The sequence below is a fragment of the Palaemon carinicauda genome, chromosome 41, assembly GCF_036898095.1.
Source record: "Palaemon carinicauda isolate YSFRI2023 chromosome 41, ASM3689809v2, whole genome shotgun sequence".
In the NCBI taxonomy this organism is placed as follows: Eukaryota; Metazoa; Arthropoda; class Malacostraca; order Decapoda; family Palaemonidae; genus Palaemon; species Palaemon carinicauda.
The window spans coordinates 28,810,178-28,834,639 of NC_090765.1; the positions used below are offsets into that span (position 1 = coordinate 28,810,178).

Below are 24,462 nucleotides of genomic sequence, written 5' to 3' on the forward strand. Positions count from 1 at the left end.
GAAAAGAAAAATATTCTTGAGCTTCTGTCATCCTTGAAGTTGAAAAAATACACTAAGCGTCTCTTTACTTCCTCTGATACTCAAGCTTCCGAACAATTTGGGATGACGAAGAAGGGCAATGTCAATGACTCTTTCTTAACTTTAGGAAAAGCGTTGAGTAAGGTGGGGCTATCTGCTCCCTTTAGAGAAACGGATAGTTCCCTTCCTTCAATTCAGAGTGAGCCTGATATTCTGTTACTGTTTTTTCTGCCCCCTCCCTTCTATTTGGAGTGAGCCTGATAGGTTTTTCTGATGGTGATGCTGCTAATGGACCTCTCAGTCCAACCCAGGACTGGAAACAGCAGTTGATTGTTCCACAGGGTCATCATCATCAAATAAGGAATCACCATACATATTGGGGTAAACCCCTGCAGCCTCCCTTTTCACCTAGCCCGATTCCTTTGACTTTGTCATGTGCGATGGTGTCCCTTGGTACTTGCCTTCCAAGGTAAATAGGAGAGAGCCCCTCCCAGAGTTCTCCTGGTGATCGACCTATCCATTGATGAAATAGGCTCACCACCTTCCAAGGTAAATCTTTGAAACTTTGCATCGCATATGACAAGAAGGATCTTCTAATCTTTATGTGAGACTGCATGCCCATGCTAAAGTGCACTCATCTGTTCATACACATAGCCTATACTCTTGGTCACTTAAATACACGCGTGTTCTCTGGTTACAGCGCGCTCAACAGATTCTGAAAACTCAATTACTTGGGTATGCACTCATCTGAACTTGAACTGTCACTAATTCGAGGTCACGCTTTTCTGTTAGTATGCATTGTGATATTAAACTCGCGCAAGTTCGCATGCCCTCTCTTGATAGAGTATATTTACCAGAGCCTCGTACTCAGTTGGCAAATTTCTCCAGTTCTTGAAGTTGCTATAGGTCATCACGAAGACCAAGTGTCAACTTTTCTAAATATGGCCATGAAGAAAGCACCCATGACTTCCGGATTAAGATCCTCCACAATGGCAGCATCTAAATTTATAAAATCTGCTGATTCCATTCGGCCTTCTTTGAACCTGTAATGTACAGCCCAAAAGGTGAGAGGATCGGAGAGGAACCAGAGGGTGTTAGGGAAGGCTGTCCCCTCCGACTGCCACAATTAGTGGGATGCCTGGCGACCTAATGGTGTAAGTGGCAGTATCATAGAATAGAGGAGGGACGGTAAGCGTCCTTCAGAATGGCCACCGCCTCCTGTTTTTTTTGGCTAATCCTCCCTTCATCGTGGTGGTCGTACAACTTAAATGTCAGACAAAGGAGCGCAACATGTACAGTTCATACAGACTGATATCTGGGCTTTTGCAGTCTCCTGTTCCTCATGGAAAAGTCAAATTAGAGACTGGTCACCCACCTTTCAGTCCTGAATGAGTTTGTATGACAATCCCCGTTCAAGATGGAGGTGGCGTGCACCACACGGGAGGCCATCACGAGGAGCGACCTCATGATCGCTGTAGGCCTGAGGAATTCACACCTCCAAATCCCCCACCTCGTCATCAATTTTAACAGCCAAGTTTCCAGGTTTGTTAGTATAGTACTTCTATTCTTTTGTGCTCAGAAACTTTGGTTTCTAATATGAGGAACTCATCTGAGCTCCTTATAACTGGTTTCAAGAAGCCAATAATGTTGAAACGTGATGCCATCCCTAAGGCCAGGGGAATGGCGGTATATATTAGGACCGAGTACCCTGCTTCTCATAAGTCCTGCTATCAATGTGGATGTCATGAGATTCAGGTAGTAAAAGTTTGTGGCAGGCATAACTTTTATTTTTGTGTTCGATCTACCGGAATCCAGACATGGATGATTCTATCTTCGATTGTCTTCTTACCATTATGGCTAAGATACAAGAAGATGATAGAAAGGCTTCTTTTGTCTTTGTTGGTGATTTTAATGCTCACCATAGGGAGTGGTTAAGTTCTATCTCTCCCACCGATCGCCATGGCTTAAGAGCTTTAGACTTTGCCTCTGAATCAGGCTGTGAGCAAATCATAAATGAAGCTACTCACAGGTCTGGTAATTGCTTGGACCTTGTATACACTGACTAGTAAGGTTGGTTCTCCAGTCGGGACATCTAAACATGCCTTGATTTCATTAGTAGTGAAGACTGATCAGCCTGTCCCTGTTATATCATACTCTTGTAAAATTTATATGAAATCCCAAGCAGACTGGAATGGAATTTTGCATGATCTTTTGTGCTTGAATTGGTCACAATTATATAGTAGTGTAAATCCTGTTGTCCCTTTAAAAGAGAATCTAGTCAACATAATTGATAGGCGTATCCCTTCTCGTGTGCTAAGGTACCGAGTGAAGGACAAACCGTGGTTCAATGATGATTGTAGACGTACTTATTTGGAGAAGCAGGAGGCCTATCACCTTTGGAAGGGTAACAGATCAGATTTGACCTAGAACAACTATACTCAGCTTCGAGCTTTTGCTCAGAGAGTTTATGCCTCAACTGAAAAGGAATACAATTTAACCATAAAAGAAACCCTTTCTGGTACAACTCAGGAACATAAATGGTGGTCTACCCTTAAATCTGCACTCTTTGGTGTAGATGCAACAGTTCCTCCTTTACTTAAACCAGATGGCTCAGCCACTCACTGTACAAAGGAAAAGGCAACCCTTTTGGCTGATGTTTTTGACAGTAAACAGAGTAATGAAAAACTTGAACTTCCTCATTCCTGTTTTCCTGAAGCTAAACTAACTAGTTTAGCTTTTCGATCTCGTGAGATTAAAGCTCTGTTGATGGACCTTGATGCTTATGGAGGTGTAGACCCAAATGGTATTTTTCCTTTGTATTTTATAAAGACAGCAGTAAAATACAGCAGATTTCTTAGCTCCAAAGTTATGTTATTTTGTGCAAGTTAGCAAGAAGAGGAGCTTTTAGCACTTGGTAATGTTACTCCTCTATGTAAATGTGTTTATGGTAGCTGAAGTCCCACTGATTACCGCCCAATTTCCATATCTAAAGTTTTTGAACGTCTTCTGGCAAAACGTCTTAATAGGTTTGCTGAAGGTAATCACCTCCCTAGTTTGCAATTTGGTTTTCGTAAAGGCCTTGGAGCATGTGATGCCCTTCTTACAATCTCCAGTGCTATACAGAAATCCCTTGGTTGTGGTCAGGAAGTTCGTCTGATTGGCCTTGATTTTAGTGCTGCCTTTCACCGTGTTAATCATGATGCCCTTATTTTCAAACTGAAACAGTTGGGAGTGGGTGGGTCGTTTCTTATCATTATTATTGATTTTTTAAGCAATAGGTCTCAAAGAGTTGTTGTTGATGGGCACCATAGTGAGTATAGGAATGTGATATCCGGTGTTCCACAGGATAGTGTTCTTGGCCCATTACTCATTACTTTTCATACTATACACACATGACATGTGGTTTGGCCTAGAAAACAAGCTTGTTGCATATGCAGATGATGCTACTCTCTTTGCATCAATTCCATCCCCTGAATGTAGATCTGGGGTTGGCGAATCCCTTAATAGAGATTTAGCTAAAATTAGTGCATGGTGCAAATTATGGGGTATGAAGTTGAATCCTAACAAAACTCAAAGTATGATTGTAAGTAGGTCAAGGACGGTGGCTCCTCAACATCTGGATCTCAGTATTGATAATGTTTCTTTAAATTTGTATGACTTTTAAAATTTTAGGTGTGATTCTCGACAGCAAATTTACTTTTGAGAAACACATTAGGTCTGTGTCTTCTTCAATTGCACAAAAAATTGGCTTATTGAGAAAGTCTTTCAAGATTTTCGGTGATCAATCTATTCTAAAGAAGTGTTTTAATTCTTTCATTCTACCTTGTTTTGAGTATTGTTCTCCTGTCTGGTGTTCAGCTGCTGATTCTCTTCTTAATTTGTTGGACAGAAACTTACGGTCTATTAAATTTCTTATTCCTGATCTAGATATTAATCTTTGGCACCGTCGTTCAATTAGTTCATTATGCATGTTGCATAAGATTTTTCATAACTCTGACCATCCTTTACATTCAGATCTCCCTGGACAATTCTATCCTGTTCTTAATACTAGGCAGGCAGTTAATTCTAATAGCCAGTCCTTCTCCATCATGAGGCTTAATACTACACCGTATTCTAGAAGTTTTATTCCAGCTGTTACCAAGTTGTGGAATGATCTCCCTAATCGGGTAGTTGAATCAGTAGAACTTCAAAAGTTCATAGTTGGAGCAAATGTTTTTATGTTGACCAGGCTGTCATGAGTCGTCTTATAGTTTATATATGACATATCTGTTTTGACGTTTCTGTTTTTAGTATGATTTATTGTTAATTTATTCTCATTTATTTATTTCCTTATTTCCTTTCCTCAATGGGCTATTTTTCCCTGTTGGAGCCCTTGGGCTTTTAGCATCTTGCTTTTCCAACTTGGGTTGTAGCTTGGCTAGAAATAATATTATTATTAAGGGACTCAGATTTGTATAGTTAGGAGAATACAAAATATTTTTAGGATTGATTTTCATTTACTAGGGTTTTGCAGTATCTGTGAGAGAGGGCACTTTTGAATATTGTCAATCTTTTCCTCTTCTATTATTGAAATATCATAAATTACCATTCAATCATTTAATGAACCTTGTGTTGATGCGTGTATTTAAATTATTCAAATTCGTATAAGAACTGTTGTCAAACTCGGTAGATTGTTTTTTCTCATGTTATCCTTGAGAGGAGAAGTTTCTATAAAATGCAAATTCCTCCAGTATCTAGATATTTAGTATGTGTATGCAGACTAAGCACATGAATGAAATGTGTGGACAAAAATTTCTGTCACCAATGAGACTATAAAGTGATAATCTGACAAAATTGTTTAATAGCATATAGTTTTATTATACTGGCAGGGTGACCAAGTGGTAAAATTGCAGTCCAAATGATTGAAAATGTACTGTGTGAAAGCTGATTACTGTAATTTCCGAAATAAAATGAAAAGGTAACATAACATGCAAGATAAGTTTCAAGCATACACATTCAGTTGAATGGGAGGGAAAATTTTGTTGAAGGTTTGATCCTTTGATCTAAACTGAGGAATATAGTTGCTTAGAAAATATATTTCACCTTGAATATATTACTTGTTTATAATTTTTTTGACTATACCTAGAATATAACAACTAATGCTTTACCAATTTTCAACTTATTCCATAACTAGATTTTTAAACAGTTCCAAGTTGTTGAATAAGGATTCTCAGTAAGCAATTTTTTTTTATATATTTAAAAATTTGTTTTGTGATTTCATGAATTTTATATTTAATTTTCAGGAAAGATGATCGAGACCGTGACCGGGAGAAGGATCGTGGAAAGGACAAGGACAGAGATAGAGATAGAGATCGTGGAAAGGATAGGGATCGGGACAGAGATAGAGAAAGGGACAGGGACAAGAATAAGGATAAGGAACGCGAACGAGACAAGGATCGTAAAAGAAGGTCTCGTAGCAAATCTCGTGACAGAGACCGTAAGAGGAGGACACGAAGTAGGTCACATGAGAAAGACAGGAAGAAACGTTCTAGGTCAAAGTCTCGAGATCGCAAGCGTAAATCTCGATCAAGGGAAAGGAAGAGAAGGTCAAGGAGCAGAGATCGCCGACGAAGCAAAAGTCGTAGTAAGGAACGTCGCAGGAGCAGGAGCCGCAGCAGGGACAGACGTCGTAAGAGCAAAAGCAAAGATCGTCGTCATAGCCGCAGTAGAGATCACAGGCGCTCTCGAAGCAGGAGTAAAACACCCAAGCTGTAAGTATCATTCAATTTTTTTTTTTTTTTGAGCTGGAATTAGTGGTTTCAACAGTTACATATACTATTGCTAAATAGGTAATTCTAGGCTTGTGGTCCACTTGATCTTACCTTTAGTAGTTACTGTTCTTGTTGTATACCATTTACCAAATTTTAGCCCATTGTTATGTGATATCGTGGGTCTTCCTATCAATTGTTGTTCTGCTTTTTCCTTAACTACTAATGTTCAGATTAACTGGTCCACTACACATTTCTGATAAACAATATTTTTCTTCAGCTTCTGGCCACCATATTTTTCTTCTACCAGTCTCCTCTTTCATGATCTTACTACCATACTTCACTCATGAATCTTATCATTCTAAAGTACATGGAGTAGTTCAAGCCTGAAATTTCTATAGAGGAGTTAGTCTTTGCTCTCTAGTAATGGAAAATCTTAATTTACCGGTAGTCTAGCTCTCTCTCCATTTCATCCATGCAACAGCTACTCTTACTGGGCTTGGTATTCCAGTGTCCCCCTAAGGTAAATTGTATCAAATTGCATACCTTATCTTCTAAGCCTTGCCCATCAATCATAACACTGTTCCTAACTCCCACTCCCATTTGCTCTTAGTTAGGGATGCTCAGAAGGTGTTTTCTTCATTCAGGCACTAAATCACTGTTTTCTTCTGCCGTCAAAACGAAATATTGCTCTGCCACATTGTTTGAAATACAAAGCCATTCCTAGCAAAGTAGCCAATGTTGAAGGTTTGAACACATTTGATCTTATGCTAATACAAATGGTCGTCTTTTACCAGGGGTAAGATTTTGGCAAAAGCTGGTAATGGCCTGTGAAGAACTATCGAGGTTTTGGCAACTGACACCCAGTATTCCTTTGGTGGTCTGCATCTGACCATGCACAGTGTCTCCATTCTGATTCTGACCATTGTACTGAACAGATATGTTCTAGATGCTCTCTTAACTTGCCTGAAGTTTTTCCAATCTCAATTCAGGACTGTCTGAATGTCACTGTTACACCCTTATGAGTAAGGTTGAGGTTGAGATTCTCACCATTTGTGTCCTATGTGTACAGTAGAGGGCACCACTGCTCTTCAGACTCCCATTATGATGCGTGTAGGGAGTAGGAGGAAGAAGAGATCTAAGCATCATAGTTCTCCCTTGGGGATCATCCTAGAGGTCAGGCCTGTCCAAGATATCTGATTATGAAGCTTGCAGAGGCCTGTTGGGTTATGGAGTGCAATCTGGCAGTTCATCACAGATAATGCAAACATCAAACAAGTGAGGCCCCACTTCGGGGTTACAAGTGTGCAGGAGCCATGAGCGTGCAGCCCTCAGTCACAACATCCGGTTCCCGCTCGGTTTGATTGAGTACGAATTCCACCACAGGCACAGAAACTACCTCGATTGATAATTTGAGCTAGAAAGAGGAGGCATTTTGAGGACACGTCGAATTTCTCTGAGAGAAAGGCGCAAAACAAAACTTCTCCATTATGTGACTGACAAGTGCAATTTTTTCCTTTTCCTATGGTTGTGATAGATCGCAAAAGAGAGCGCCAACTATAGGCCCCCTAAGATTGATTGATTGATTGATTTAAAGTTTTTTGGCAGAACCCCTAAGAGATGGTCGTTCTTATTAAGGATTATAAAGGAGTGTCGCTCTCCATGGTTCTTGAACATTAATCAGAGTTGCGAGTTGCTCCTTTGAACATTAAGAAGGGGCACTCCACATCCTACAGACACTAGACAGGGCGTACTGAAGTTTACTGTTGAATATAAGCTGTCACCTATGAAGATTGTTAGTTTGAGATGGCTGAAATAGCACATGAATTTCAGGTAAGTATTGAAATAATAAATTTTAGTTTTAGATAGTAGGTTTTTATTGATAATCTTTTAAATACCCTTTCTAAATACACACACAGCAGAATCTTCTTATTTTCTTTGTACCCTTAATGTAATCGAGGAGACCTCTTCTGTTGTTGATTTGCTGAATGTCAAAATTACAGTTGCAGATTAGCTGGTTATCTTCATCATTTTCTCCGGCAACTTTATTCTCTATGCAGCAATATTTCTAGAATGTTTAAGTACAGTAGTTTCATTCATCCGTGATTGTCATTTTCAAATGCATCTCCATTTTCTTTGTAAAGTTTACAGTATCGTTACTTTTATGTGGAACAGTAAGCATTTTAATTTTTCCTCAAATGTTTACAATACAGTATGTGTTGAATGATTTTTCTTTGGCTTCACATTGCTTATTGGTTACATATTTTTGTCACGATAGGCTATGGGAGGGACATGTTTTTATCTTGCAAGAACAGCTGCAGCAATGGAATGGGTTCCTGGAAAAACACATACAATAAAGTTGCTGTAATATCCCTGAATTATTTTTATCAGCGGTTGGTTGCATTGATACATTTCAGTTGGGTTTTGCTTTTAACAGAAATCATGGATACTCATTGAAATGTGACTTGGAGCTGGAACTTTTAAGACACTTCTAACCAGACTATTTGTATACAATGATTAGTAACTCTGTGATGGTTAATGTGAAAAGAAGTAATAGTATCCAGGGGTGACCAGAAGGGAAATTAAATGTGGTTTTCTTAGTTGTTAAATCTAACAAGAATTTTAATTTGGTATTTCTTATTTATATTTTATTTAAGTTTTTTACTTGAGCTTATAACTTGTGAACATTAGCTGTAGGTTTTTAAGTACCTTGTCATTATTGCTAGTGTGCTGTATTCATGGAAAGGTCTTTATTGCATTATTAAATACCTTAATCAAAACCACTTCTATACTCTAATAGGGCTGCCCCAGAAGAAGTATTCATTAATGAGAGGTAAGAATCAGTGTAAGATACAGACAAAGAAGTTGAACTCCTTGGTGAAAAGAGATCAAAATGAATGGATGAAAATTATAAAGATTGAAAACAGTGCAACTGAGGGCTGAAGGGACAACAAAAATCCCTTTACACAGAGTAACTTGAGTATCACACTGCCTTATTTGTTTGTAGTAATGTGTCAACATACTGTTAATGTTAGTGGTTTTGCAAGCTTAATTGATTAACTCGAGAATTTTTCTCATTTCAGTGAATTGTCAGTTGAGGAGAGGGATGCACGGACAGTGTTTTGCATGCAATTGTCGTCACGCATTCGGTCACGAGACCTCGAGGATTTCTTTTCCGTTGTTGGTAAAGTTAATGATGTACGTATCATCACGGATGCCAAAACACGAAGATCCAAAGGCATTGCTTATGTGGAGTTTGTTGATGTGGAGTCTGTGCCCTTGGTAGGTATTGGCTATCTCACAGATAGTCTTGTGTCGTATATTTTATTCTTTATGTGGTTGAAAATTATTTTTACTTGCAGTTCATAAAGCTGCTTCTGTGAAGCTTGTTGTTATAATTTAAATTGCTTCTTTTTTGTGTAACTTTAATATACTCCCTTAATGTGTTATTTATACTATCTATTTGAATGTCGTGTGTTGCAGGCTTTGGGGTTATCAGGGCAAAAAATCCTTGGTGTTCCCATTGTATGTCAACCCACCCAAGCTGAGAAGAACCGTGCTGCCAGCATTGCAGCTGTGCAAGACCAGAAGGCAGTATCAGGCCCAATGAGACTTTATGTTGGATCTCTGCACTTCAACATTACAGAAGATATGCTGAGGGGAATATTTGAACCCTTTGGTAAAATTGACCATATTCAGTTGATTATGGACTCGGAAACTGGGAGATCCAAAGGATATGGCTTTATTACAGTAAGTACGAATGGTCTTTTGGTTAAAGAGTGTCTTTTAGCTTAGAAGAAACATTATATTTACAGTCCCTGACACAAAAAGATGCGAAGGAGATCTTATTGAGTCTCCATTCTTATAATGTGTGATTCTATTTTCAGTTCCACAATTCAGATGATGCCAAGAAGGCATTAGAACAACTCAATGGGTTCGAGTTAGCAGGTCGACCAATGAAAGTTAACCATGTTACGGAAAGATCGGAAACTCAACAAGGAACCTCTCTCCTAGACTCAGATGAGATGGAGAGAGCTGGAATTGATCTTGGTAGGTTTTCAAGAGAGTTTTTGCCAGGAGTGATTGGCTATATTTACATGTGCATAAAAATATTTCTATTTGTGTATTTTCTCTTAATAGATATTGTAGGTGTTCAGTACATGGTCCATAAGTCTGTTTTCACTGAAGTTGATAAATCAGAGCTACTGTATTTTTAGAGTTTTCTGACATTTGATATTGTCCAGGTTATTATTATTAATCATATTACTTGAGCATTTGTAAGTTACAGTACATACAAAATCATAGTCTATGTATGATAAATTTCAAAATCTTTTAAAGACCTATATTTCAATAGAATCAAGGTACTTTAATGGTTTTTGTTAGTAAATTCTGTGTTACGAACTTTTGTCACTTCGGCTTACTGGAGTTTGCTTATTTTATTTTTTTTCATCAAAGGTGCTACTGGGCGTTTGCAGTTGATGGCAAAGTTAGCAGAGGGCACAGGTTTACAGCTCCCAGCAGCAGCTGCCAATGCCCTTCATATGCCTGCCCAACCCCAGCAGACCCCTGCACCACCCATTGCTACACAGTGCTTCCTACTCTCCAACATGTTCGATCCATCTACGTAAGTTTTTTTAATGTGTCTTGATTAATAAGTGGTTGTTATTTTGCCATAAGAGAATCCTATGTTTCCCCCCATTGTAGTCTTAATGACATTTGTGACCTGGAACTACAGCCAACACAATTCATATTTTAGTCAAAGCTGCTACCAAATTGATGAGAATTTTTCTATGCTACCTCATTTTAGAACCAAATTATGTAAATGTAATGAATCATCCGGAGACTTGTACCACTCCATCTTTGGCTAATATTGTGGAGAGGAATTCTGTAAATAGGTTTTATGCCTCTTTAGAGCTGTCAAGATATACCTGGATAAGCTGCTGATATTAAGAGATACTATGGCAAATTTGTTGTTTGCTGTGGTTTCCTAATAAACCAATGACAAAATATATCCTTATTAAACTGTTCAAGCTAATGCTACTTTAAACAAGTCTTGATTACATTTAATGGAAGTTGAGGTTCTTGATAATGTGGGCAGCCTCTTTTAATCTTGTCAATTTATTTTTATGGAAAGTTCTGAGGGGACTGAACAGAGCACCATTAATTTTTGCTAGTCATTCAAAAATACTCATAAGAATTTTATCTTGCTCCCATATTTCCCATCTAATCCTGTATAGGGAAGAGGTGTCAAAATTTTTCTGGAGATGCAATATTAAAAAAACTTTTATTTTTATTATTTACTTCTGTTGACATGAATGTACAGTAGCTCTTTTGCAATCTTATGCTTATAAAATATTGTTTCAGGGAGAGTAATCCTAATTGGGCTGAAGAGATCAGAGATGATGTCCTAGAGGAGTGCAGCAAGCATGGAGGTGTTCTGCATATATTTGTCGACAGACAGTCGGCCCAAGGAAATGTGTATGTGAAGTGTCCTACCATTGCCACTGCAGCAGCATCTGTCAGTTCTCTTCATGGACGATGGTTCTCAGGTGGGTTTTCTGAAGTTTTTATAATAGGTTATACCCTTCAGGATTAAAGTTGAGTATTTTATTGAAGCAGCAAACGCAGTTAGAAAGTTTTCAGTTAATTTTGTAAGGTACTACAATTATTGAGGAATTACTAGCTTTGAAAAGATACTTATGGAATACAAGTAAAATGAGTTAAAAGTAAGCTAACAAAAAAGAAGGGAAATAAAGTTTCGTCCAGACAACAGGCATGCAAAAAAATTGTGTAAAACCCGGTCTGCTTAAATCCAAAACTTTTTTTTTCATTTGAACAAGTGTTGTATTCTATATATCTAATGAATCAAAAATATAAAGAGCATGGGAGGATCCTGTGGATTTATACAGTTTATAGGTATACAATCTTATTTGACTTAACTAGTTTAAAGTTGTTGCTGCAGTAATTGAGAGTCGATGTATACATAATTGTGACACCCCTTTGTTTTTGTGAAACGCAGGCAAGATATGCTAAGTGTATGGTGAAGGAAGGTTGTGCACTTGCTAAAAGCTTTAACACAAATCCTGATCTGATTCGATTTTATTGATGGATGTTATACTTACGTAAATTATTTTTAAATGAATGAATTATCAAATATACTGTAGGGGAAATATCTAGCAAATGAATTAAGGTTGGGAAGGAAATTTAGACATATAAATTTAGGATTATTAAATATTACAAGTTGAACTGGGCCATGCACGACAATTGAAGACCAAGTAGAGCCTTAACACCTTCATAGAGCTCTTAGCCTCTCACATTAAATCACTTGGGCTTTAATAAAAAATATATCGGGTTATGAATGCTAAATCTTTCCCAATATATGTAAAAGAGAAAGAAAAACCTTATACTTGGAGCCAGTCTTATGTGCTTTTACAATTTGGATTATAGTAACGGGGAACTTTAGAGCTGATCCAATTGATTTTATATTTCAGGTCGGATGATTACAGCAGCCTATGTACCAGTTATGAGCTACCATTCCTTGTTTCCAGAGGCCATGACAAGCACACAGCTCATATTTCCCCGATGATTTTGTGATATAGATAATCATCTGTTATTCGTAGTTCATGATAAGTGCTAATAATTTGGCTTGCTTCCTAGAGAGGTTCACGCCCCTTCACTCCACTCGGAAAAAGTCCCTTCAATATACTGTGATGGCAATCGTCATGAACCAAAAACTGCTCTCTTGTTCTCTCAAGAGGTATAAAAGTTCTGTTGGTGTACCATAAGGTAGCTCATATTTAATGCCTCGTTTTGTATAAAAATTACTGGTACCTGTTTAAATACAGTTCGGTATGTGACTTGTGAGGTTCAAGTGCTGGTTAGATTTGTTACAGTGTAAGCCAGTGCAGTGCTCCTTTTATATGAATTGCATAACCCTCTATAATGAATATGTTTAGTGGATGTTTCTAAAGGTTCATAGGAAGAGCCCTGTACACCCACACATTTTATATTATCTTGTCTAGACTTGCAATTAAGGGCTCAAGACTATTACTCAAGGGCATGAACTCTTGAGTGTATTTTTATATATTTCATATAATGATCAGGTAACTATTGGATTTTGTTTTTGTACAAGTCTTGTACATTTTGGTGAATTATTACATTTCTTTTATTTATTGGTATTAAGAGGGAGTTACTTTCCTATAAAATCTTGTCTGTTACATAGGACTATGTAATTTAAAGTTAAAGACTTTATGATGTTACAACAAGTTTTTTTCTTTGAATTGGGCACTCATGTGATATAAAGAAAGATATGTAACTTTATTTTTTGATTTGTAGTAAGCATTTTTATGCATTATTGACTTGATGCAATTGGTACAAATCTTGAACTTTCTTGCTTACAGATAATAGGGAGCTCTCTTGATAGTAAATGTAAAGTGTGATGCTGGTCGGAAGTTTTCTAAGGTTTCATTAAATGGTTTGGATGCAAACAAGTTTTTTTTATGTATGTCAATGAAAGAACAGGGATTTAAGAATTTTTTTTATAATCAACGTTTGGAGAACAATTAAGAATTCATACAAGTGGTTGAATTTCACATTCGAGTTCTTTAAACTTGAGTATCAAATATATTTGCTGGATAATTTTTGGATAGTGTGTGCCTGATGTTTCTATTTGATGAATTGCGGTGTTGGCTTTTAAGGTATGACTGCTAATGAACAGTCATAAATCATGTTCAGTCGTTGAATGGTTCTAAGACTTGCAACTTGACAGGAATTATCCCTTTAAAATTCGCCAGGTAACCTTTATTCATGTTGTTAGGTCAACTTTTCTAGTCCTAATAGATTTGATGGTAAAAGCTACATTTTAATCTTGAAGAATGTAGAAAACCAAAACACATTTATTTCTCATATTTCTTTGAAATTGACTAAAGCCTACAACGACTTTGCATGAGGTACTTTGGTATATATACAGTATAATTTATCACACCTGTACAGTTCGACTTTGGAGATCAAACATGAGACGTTCCAAAATTGTTCAAACGCCAAATCAGTTTTCACCATTAGAATAAATGGAAATAGCCTTGTAGGTTCCCCACCCAAGGATGCTCCTATTATGGGCTAACTCTACAATACTAGATTACAGTGGAGAAAGGATACCAAAACCGAAAAATTGTATTATTGATAGAATAGAGAAAATGAATATTGAACTCCACTTTATCTGTACATGTAGTAAGGAGAGTGGAAGGTGATGAGGGAAGAAGGATTTATTAGTATAGAAGATTGTTTCTGCTTCTTGATTTAAGATCCTTCTCAAATTACTCCATGCATTACCATTTTTAAAAATTTCCTGCTTTTACTGGCTACTGCCCTAATCGAGTAATATTTTCCTACAAAATTGTGTAACTGCCCATTTTACCGTTTCTTTTATCATCTGAACTAGGTGCAGGTTTCCCTCCCTCCCTCTTCCTTTGAAGGCATGTCATCTTTTTACCATTAGGTATAGATTAACAAGAAAAAATCACTAATAAAATTGATGAAAAAGTACAATATTTTGTAAGCCTGATGTGAGATATAGCAACGTTAAACTAAATTTGTTGCATTGTCTCGGTCCATACAGATACTTTAAAGTTCTGGGGAGTTTGATCTCAGAGGTAGTGTCTATGTGGTATTGGATTGGTAAATTTTTTTTTCCATTGCATTGGGTCATTTTGAAGGGAATTCTGTTGGCCTAATGGTCACCAAATGGTCTCGGTACAACTTCAAAACCTTAAATTATTCTGTAGATTGTGTGTGTTAAGTCATCGTGATGGTGATAGTCATTTAGAATCAATTAATCCCAAACTATTTTTTCAAGGAAAATATATTGTAGAATTTTAAATTTGTAACTAGGTGCTGTATCATGAAAGAGGTCGCGTCAGATGAAGTCTATACTTGTACAGTATATCGGGTAAATTTTTTGTGAAATTTTTCAGCGAGTTCTGTTTGAGCTTTTTTTTTTTAAATTATTGTAGTCGGTGCACATTTCTGTACGTGAGCAGTCGTGTGAGTGATAAATCTGTTGTAAATATTGTATAGATGAATGTGTCAATCTTAGCTGTAGGTTGGCATTAATGTGCTTATATAAAATGTTAATGATGATAAAATATCCAATTGTATTTTTTCAGTCCTTGGTAATGTAATTGTATGTAGTTAATTTTACAGTCCACTTTTTTTGTAATTTTTTATGTAAACACTTTTTAGACTTGTCTGGCCATGAGTTCAAAATCTCATTATAATTAATCTGCAAGTTTGTAAGATCAACTGGCAAATTAACTGGGGGAAAAATAGAATCAAGAAAGTGTCATACAAACTGTACTGAGTGCATAATGTAATTTGCTGGTGCCAGAAATGTTCATAATTACAAATCTACAGGAATAAATATTTTCAATGCTGTGATTTATATCACAAGAACATATGGCAGAACGAGAGTTGAGAACTTTTGTATGTTAACTTAGACACAATCTGTAAGAATGAATAGCAGTAGCTGCAGCTTCCATTAAATATACATACATACATACATACATACATATACCAAGGGCACTTCCCCCAATTTTGGGGGTTAGCCGACAACAACAAGAAACAAACAAAAAAGGGGACCTCTGCTCTCTACGTTCCTCCAGCCTAACCAGGGAACTCAGCCGAGTTCAGCTGGTACTGCTAGGGTGCCACAGCCCAACCTCCCACATTTCCACCACAGATGAAGCTTCATAATGCTGAGTCCCCTACTGCTGCTACCTCCGCGTTCATCTAAGGCACCGGAGGAAGCAGCAGGGCCTACCGGAACTGCGTCACAATCACTCACCATTCATTCCTATTTCTCACATTAAATATAAATAAGAGAATAAAGTAGACAAGTGTGGCAGACAGTCCCAGTGTGGATCAGAAGTAATGAACTGAGCAAATGAAGACTTACTGATGTACAGTAAGAGCAACTCTCCTGTAGGGTGTAGTACCATCATTGAATTACAGGCATAACTCCAATCTTTGCAGCATCTTTCAGGTCCTGGCTGCTCTTGCTTTATATCCTTTTACTTCACAGTACAATACTTGTATTCTTTCATCTGACTACCATTTAGTGTAACTAGTTTTACCTAAATGCCCTTTGGTGCTGAATTGTCCCAGCAAGAGCCTATATGCTTAATAATATATGGGAGACTTTTAAATTGCAATTATTCCCAATGAAAAAGTAACCACTTTAACATTTTGATATATATTTATTTCTACGAATCTTTACTTGAAAAATTAAAATATTGTAAATATTTCCAATTTTGGATAGCCCCTGGATACGAGGGTATAGCTGCTGAGATGATAGTGGTTGAAAATAAAGTGACAACCAGAATACTTGAAAGATTAAAATTATTTTTGTAGAATAAGGCATGAAGAAGCAAAGCCTGATGATTGGGAGCTAGGGGTATTAGTGAAATGGCAAAAAGAGACCTGACGGATTGCCATGATCTGAGACGTCACGTCATGAAAATATATGGCATGTCTATTCTAGAGACTATGTAGTAAGATTGATGGCAGCCTGAGAGATGTACAAACAAGATTAAGAAAAGGTAGAAGTTGCACCGACTAAAATTTCATTTTAAGACTAACAGCAATGCGTAGAATATAAAAAATCCACTATTGATGGCATTTCTAGACTAAGAAGCAGCCTTTGGTAGTGTTCATCGGTCAATATTGTCGAGAGTCCTGCATTATGGAATTCTCAAAAATGTGATTTTATTGTCTTCATGAGCAATGCAGGAGCAAAGTCCTATCAAACTAATTTCTAGTGAACAGCGGAATACTCCAAAGGAATGTGTTGTCTAACCTCCTGGATTTTGTAATAGGTGGAACAGTCTGAGATGGTGGAGAAGTACTGGTAATAGGAAATAAGCAGGCCTAGATTATGCTAAAGATGCTGTCATTAGCAGAGCAACACAGGATTTGCATACGCTTGCTTACCAGAGGGCATGAAATATCACAGGAGGTTGGACTCGAGAGGAATAGAACATGGTGTTGAGAAGGGAGTATGCACTGGAAGATGAAATATTGGAAGAAAAGATTTGAGGAATCATTCAACTATTTAGGAACTATGATCTTGAGTACAGGGTCTTTAGAATAAGTTTAGTGAAAGATTGAAGAAAGCAAATCAGACAATGACTAGGATTAGTAAAGTTTGGAAATCGAATCACTTGAAATTACATATAAAAATCAGACTACCTGTATATATCAGTTAAATTAGATCAGTTTTACTTTGTGGACACTAGTCATGGTATGACAGTCAAACTATCACCAAGAGATTTGGTAGATTTGAGAATAAAGCCCTCTGAAAAATATTGGGAGGTAAATGGCAGGAGAGGATTAAAATGAAACTATAAGAGATTATTTGAGTGTCAATTGGATGACGTGATTATAAGTGTGTGGCGATGGTTTAGGCAAGCTCTTCACACTTCCCGAGAGAGATTAGTTCAATCGTTTAACGGGGCTCCACCAGTCACTAGAAGAGTTGGAAAAGACAGGCTTACATGACTGAGGACTATGAAGCATGAAACAGGATGATGAATGGAGAGGTATTGAATTAAAATCTGTACTTAGAGACGACTGACGAAATCTAACCAAACCCGTTGTGTCGATAGGTATAGATGATGAATTCCATTTTTACCTTTGAAAAGTAGAATGCTTCTAATTCAGAATTGTCATCTTCATCACATCTGGAAAAGAAATGTAAAAAGAAAAAAAAATACTTTGTTTAATCATGTTGAACTGCTATACTGCCACCCATCTGTCATGCATGATAGGGCAGTAGAAGATGGTGCAACACTTGCACGATAAACTTGAGAAATAGCCAAAGTGATTAAGTAAATAGGCACAGTTTGGAAGAAAATTCATTGAAAATGTTTACCATATGCCAATATTCATGTCAACGCAAAGAAAAGAAAAGTGGTTTGAACTTATAACTAGTTCATGGTAAGAATTATGGCCAAAGGACGAACCTGCAGAGTGCTTGAAATTGGGAGTAATTACTACAAAATATCAGTAGGAATCCATAATAGAAACTGTAATAATGGAAAAGAATACAGTAATGCTTTTCTTCTTTCTGTGAATTTTTCTTGGTAGATTAAACCCTTTTCTTGATGGGGGAAATTAGAAAAGTAAATTAGCATCAACAAAAGAGGAAAAAAGGTATGTATAGAATGCAAGAACAGAAGACCATATTGAAGGGTATACTGTATGAATAGGTTTGATACGATTCTGGGAGAGACCTATTTGAAGGATGAAAAATGATGCATTGCTCGATAATGATATAATATTTATTGTTGGAGGAATGAAAAACTAGGAAGTGTGGTAGTGGAAATGAAAAATTAAAGCTGTCTCCATTGGCAGTGGAAATTAAAAATAAACACTTTCCATTAGTTTTCAGTGAATTATGATTAGGAATGGAAAAGCAAAGGTTAGAAAGTATGATATATGTCCCACAAAAAATAGAATAAAAGTAAATTAGAGGAATATGAAAAACAATGCCAAGATCCGTTAAGGAAGAAATACAGATAGCAAATAACATAGAAGGTGCGGGAACAGACTAAAACTGGGCACTTGTTAATTGCATCTCTGCTGAGTTGTGGTCCAGAAACCCTCATACAAGTGCCAACTTAATTATTGTGCCTAAAACCCTCGTCTTTCTATCCAGCTAGCTTGACAAATTGCAATGTTCCATTGGCAAAACTATCCACCTGCACACCACTCCACTACATCCTTGCCAACTGCCCATATTATGCTGTTACTGTACTCGTGTGACTAGTACATCCTCTACCTTCCCCATGTCCTGTCGATCAGCTTACGGTATCTGTAGGTATATGGCTGCTACCACCATGTACTCCCCTCGAAGTACATTTGGATTAATCCTACCGCATCTTCAATTAGTTTAAACCTAGCCACCAACTACCAACTGGTTTTGGTCAACGAGACTATCAGACCCCCCTCCCAATATGTAGCCTCATCACATCCCCACCAAGTTTATATTTTCCTGCCACATTATTGGTCTAAATCGCTTATGGTTTTGCGGACAATTGCTTCTCTCAGCTTAATTTCCCAATAATAGCTCTACTGAGATACAAACACTAACTAGCCTACAAACATGAGAATTTGTCTTTGCCCCTCAGCTTCGAGGTGCTGGGTTGATGATCACAAGGCGATCCAAGTAGGAGTTGATCTAAGTCAGACTGACCTAACTCCAAGTTTTGACCTAACGTGTATTCTGTTCAGACACGCCTACCTGTTTACGTAACAAAATCCTACTACAAATTTACTATAAAACACCTAGGCTACACACAAACTCATGTGCCCTCATACTAAAATCTCTGTACGTCATTGCAGGTCAGGTCAACAAGGCTGTTGATTTCCTTTTCGTTTCCCCTTTCCTGTGAACATCTCTCCACTTCGTTTACTCTTTACCTGGCCTCTCCCTTGGTTCATACCACAACTAAAATATATTATTTTGTGCGTAGGCTAACTGATATATTTTTCAGAGCTTCTATTTTTTCTTAATAACTATCCAGTTGTTCCAGAATAAAAAAAAAAATTATAGCACTATCGAAAGATAACCTAAATTCATATTTTCGATGTTCTCAATACTGGCCCCATCAAGAAACACTTGTGAATCCATCAATCACGTATTATTATAACTTGCCCAATTTCCTTCCGTTCAATTATCAGTTTCACAAGTGGAACACAGCTCTCATTTGGTCTCCATTAGCTATGCGAAACTTCAAAAGTTCAAACTTTCAGCAAATGTTTTTATGTTGAACAGGCCGACATAAGTCTCCTTTTATATAAGAAAGATCTCATTTAAGGTTGTTACTGTCTTTAAAATATGCGATATTAATGGTTCGTTATTTCTATTGTAATTTATCTATTTCCTCATTTCCTTTCCTTGCTTAACTATTTTTCCCTGTTGAGCCCTTGGGCTTATAGCATCCTGCTTTTCCAACTAGGATTGCATCTTAGCTAATAATAATAATAATAATAATAATAATAATAATAATAATAATAATAATAATAATAATAACTATATATTATTATTATTATCTTTATGATAATGGATTTGTTTTATGCTGTTTTCATGGCTGGAGAATGAATGTGGCAGTGACGGCTGTATTGTTTATATTTGGACAACCCCAATTAGAACAACCGGTTTTCTGAAAATTATACATCATTCCATGTCATCAATTAATAACTAATTCATTCATTTGTATACGTTGCTATGGAAGAAACTATACAATGAATGTCTTCTTTTCCACCAAATTGATTTTAATTAAAGACAGTCTTATGAATTCTAATTTGTCAAAATTCTGGCAACACTGCATGGCCAAACGTAATACCTAATTCATACATTTTATATAATGATATTATTATTATTATTATTATTATTATTATTATTATTATTTGCTAAGCTACAACCCTAGCTGGAAAAGCAAAATGCTATAAGCCCAGGGGCCCCAACAGGGAAAATAGCCCAGTAAGGAAAGGAAAGAAGGAAAAATAAAATATTTTAAGAAGAGTAACATTAAAATAAATATTTCCTATATAAACTATGAAAGAAACTATGGTGGATCAAGCTTGACCCTCTAATGCCAAGTTGATCATAACCATAGATCATTATATCATAGATGTTGGATTCTAACATCGAAATTCTGGCAACACTGAGTGTCATGTCAGTCGTGTGGCTCGTGATAGAAAGAACTCGCTAATGCTCGCGAACTCTCGTTCAGGGTTGCCAGGTTTTCTAAATGAGAAAAGGCCAACTTCTAATCAACAGAAACTTTAATAGGCTAACGTATCAGTAAAACAGGGCAAATATATAGTATTTAAGACTCGTATTTTTTCATATTACTAAAAGTCAACCAATCTTTTTAAAAAGGCCAGCTTTGAGTTTTTTGCTCTGTAAAAGGACAAACTGGCAGCCCTGCTCTCGTTCCGGTCTCGGAGGCAGGTTGCCAGGTTGGCCTTTTCAGGCCAAGAATAAAAACAATCAAATTTATCCTTTTATGAAATTGGTCGGCCTTTGGTAACATGAAAAAGTAGGCCTTAACTGTTGTATTTTTTGGCCTTTGTTCTAATAATGGGTTGGCCTTTTAAAGTTGTTGTTTATTAGAAGGAGGAAGTGTATGACAATACATTTTCGTCAATTTTATTATTTAGAGCAAGGACAAACTCATTGGGCTTGAATATAAGAAACAGACACCAAGATGGAAATATAAACTGTGTATTCTGTGATGTAGAAGAAAATGCTAACCACTTTATATTATATTGTCCACAGTTTAGTGATATAAGAATAAAAGCAATTGAGCTTCAACAACCATACGAAGAAGATAGTGCACAAACAGTTGGAAAATTCCTTTTTTGTGAAGAGAATATTGAAAATAAGAAAAGTATACTACAACAAATGTGGATGTAAAGAGAAAAACTAGTGAAAATAAGGAACACACAAAACTAAAAGACACAGAGGCGCCGTTGTAAAGGCTATGCCTCACCCCAGAACCTGAACCTGAGAAGTTGGCCTTTTCTTGGTTAGAAAACCTGGCAACACTGCTCTTGGAGGCTCGGGTTCGAGCTTCGTTTTCTACAATTCGACGAGTCACGAGGTAACTTCAGTTATGGGTTTGCTGTGATAGTGTTAACATGTCCTCTGTGGTGTCTGGCATTTCAGGAGTCTTTGCAGGCGCCACTCGAAATGCTAGAAACGGTGAGCATTGCATGGCAATTGTAAAATAGACTAATCCCTTTTTATAACCTATCGACTATTATTGTTTGCTAATTATTATTATAGGTAAGATGTGGTATGTTGAAGATTTCTTACGTAATGGGAACATGTGGGTAGCAACACTTTATATTTCTAGTTCTTCAGTTTTCTTTAATGGTATACCCTGATATTTTTGGGTTTGTTAGTGGATCTTTCATCGTTCTCTGATCAAGGTACTTAGAATCGGGAGCAGAAATTTATAACTTATGGTCTAAATATTGGTTGCATGTAGCCCAAAAACGTTTAGGCCTAGGCTTATGGTAGGCCTATAGATCGTGTTGACAGTATCAGAAGTTTATTGATTTTAAGGTCCGCCTTCTTTTTATTTTATTAATTGTCAGTATATTTATAAAAGCACAAATCTATAACTTATGGGCTAAATATTGGTTGAATGTGGCCCATAAACGTTTAGGCCTAGGCTTATGGTAGGCCTATAGATCGTTTTGACTGTCAGAAGTTTATTGATTTTAAGGTCCGCCTTCTTTTTATTTTATTAACTGTCAGTATATTTATAAATATAAATGGGTATCTACTTTGTAATCACTAACCAGACTTATTTTGGTAGTATTGTCTGCTTAGCCTGGTTATGCTTGTTTGACTAAGAACTTATGTTATTTATTCCCTATAGATTTAACATATTACATTGCCCTGTAATTCACTACAAAAATACCATTACATTAACGTGCATAAGATATACATGGCTGTAATCAGTTTAAAATTGATGCATAGCCGAAAGGGTTTCATATTCCCCGGCAGTGGTTGGCCCAATGCATTACTGTAGTTTGCAAGTTTCCAAACTATTCCTTTTGCAGAGATTGTATGTGAGGATTGTGCAATTTAAGATTTTGACATATCTGGAGGATTGGTGGTACTAGTGCTTTATGCATCGTGAAGGGAATTGTTATCGGACAAGATGGGTAAAATTATATTTGCGGACGGGGTAATGTTACGAACAGAAAATATATGTTTTCTTCGAGTAAGTAACATGATTTAACTGAATTAGATCATTTCAACCGCAAATAAGCAGAACAACCAGTTTGACTACGTTCCCCACTAAATACACACTAGAATTGGTAAGTGATTGAGGTAAAAATGTGTCATTTTCGAAGGAAACAGACGTTGTTCTACAAGGAAAAGTTATTTTTTTGTAGGAAAGTTTTCCCCGTCCGTAACTATAAAACCACAATATGTGCTGTACATCTTGCAAATAATAATTTGGCCCATGAGCTTAATTTAGGATCAGGATAATTTGTTAAGGAACTATAGTAATATTATTTATATATAGGCTATACATATATATATATATGTATATATATATATATATATATATATATATATATATATATATATATATATATATATATATATACATATATATATATATATATATATATATATATATATATATATATATATATATATATATATATATATATATATATATATATATATATATATCCATGCTCCATTAATAGGTCTAAATTGGGAAAGGTTTGTAGTTTGGCGGGCAGGGCTTGTGTCACTCATAAAAAAGTATTAAGTATGATAGATCTGTCCTAACTTAAAATTCTCTGGTAGTGTGTAGATAGTTGGGTCACCAGATTTTTGTATGCTTAAATAAATGCACGATACTCGTACTGCAGGATATACCACTTACCAGAACAGAGAAGCAATGAGTTAATGTTTATATGCATGTGAAACTAGCCGCAGTGGAGCAAAGACCAGTAAGTGAATAATTAGTTCTTTGACCAATATACTTGTAAATATAATAATTAGTTTGTGTGACGATGGACACTAATAAGAAGAATTCTCATTTTCTGTGCTAGCGGTAGGTCTGGAAACCCAACGATCTACACACGTACCTTTTCTATCCTTACCTGTGTCATTGTGCCATTACTATTCTTCATATAAGATTAGTTAGCGGGTGTGTGTGTCATTCTACAGATTACCCAACTGACTTTTCATGTAAAGCGATACAACCCCATTGGGTTCTTTTATTGTTTTACAGTATTAGTTTTTGGGTGAAGAGGTTCACAGAAGTCCTAACTCCCCCCACTCTGGTAAGCACAGAGCGATCTAAGTCAGGTTAGGTTTTGTTACTTACCCCATTAATTTTCTTGCAACTCTAGCTCGACAACAAACACAGTTGGCATGAGTATAGAAAATGGGATTGAAACTCATTTTCTATAGTTATGTGGTTGTTCATGGCAACTTGCCTCTTAACTAAGGAAAATTTTCTTGGATATGCAAGCAACTGGTTATGAAAAATACCAAACCCTTGGGAATATGTATGTAAAGTTGCTTTTATCACTACACAATATTTAAGTTGGAATGCCCAGGGGTCTGGACAAAAAGTAAACAGCCAAGAAAGAACTGGGCACCAAGTCGAAAATGTGGTTACAGTGACTTTTACCATTCTCTTTGTGGCTGAGTGGCAAGAATCTCTGTAATCTCAGTTACGACTTGGTTCGAGTTTGAATTCTTGGCCAACCAGAAGCTTTTATCCTAAAGTTAATTCCCCATTGGGTCTCTGATCCAGAGGCAGACCTTATTTTATCATTAAGAGTTATTTATGACTTAGGAATAAATGGACATCACAAGTTGATGTTATATACTGTTTATGTGTTGCTCTTTTTCTGTCTCTTTGTGTTATTTCCATCATTATTCTTTCCAATGCGCTTTGAGTTATAACTAGCTTAGGTTCTAAGCCTTTAGTAAAGCTCCAAGTTTCTGATCCATTAGTTAAGACTGGTAGGACTTTAGTTGATTGCTGAATATGGCCTGGCGTAGCAACGACTGCCTAGTGTCAGAATACCGACCACACACTAACTTATCACTACACAAAAATAACATTGGAATGCCCAGAGGTCTGGACAA

General features: G+C 36.6%; 2 protein-coding genes across 4 annotated transcripts in view; both read left to right on the forward strand.

The window, feature by feature from the left end:
* Caper (RNA-binding protein 39-like protein Caper) overlaps window positions 1-14,907 on the forward strand; it is a 30,429-nt gene extending 15,522 nt beyond the window's left edge. Inside the window, exons 4-11 of one of the 2 annotated variants that reach the window (XM_068364435.1) lie at window positions 5,301-5,768; window positions 8,566-8,598; window positions 8,849-9,047; window positions 9,249-9,515; window positions 9,653-9,815; window positions 10,221-10,389; window positions 11,130-11,314; window positions 12,257-14,907. In XM_068364435.1, the coding sequence (XP_068220536.1) occupies window positions 5,301-5,768; window positions 8,566-8,598; window positions 8,849-9,047; window positions 9,249-9,515; window positions 9,653-9,815; window positions 10,221-10,389; window positions 11,130-11,314; window positions 12,257-12,351 (1,579 nt within the window). In that variant the 3' untranslated portion in view covers window positions 12,352-14,907. The remainder of the gene's footprint in view (window positions 1-5,300; window positions 5,769-8,565; window positions 8,599-8,848; window positions 9,048-9,248; window positions 9,516-9,652; window positions 9,816-10,220; window positions 10,390-11,129; window positions 11,315-12,256) is intronic. The other variant, XM_068364436.1, reaches the window with a different exon arrangement.
* Window positions 14,908-21,433: 6,526 nt separating this feature from the next.
* Window positions 21,434-24,462, forward strand: part of Letm1 (Leucine zipper and EF-hand containing transmembrane protein 1) — a 79,685-nt gene continuing 76,656 nt past the window's right edge. For both annotated transcript variants that reach the window (XM_068364437.1, XM_068364438.1), the window contains exon 1: window positions 21,434-21,528. In XM_068364437.1, the coding sequence (XP_068220538.1) occupies window positions 21,465-21,528 (64 nt within the window). In that variant the 5' untranslated portion in view covers window positions 21,434-21,464. The remainder of the gene's footprint in view (window positions 21,529-24,462) is intronic.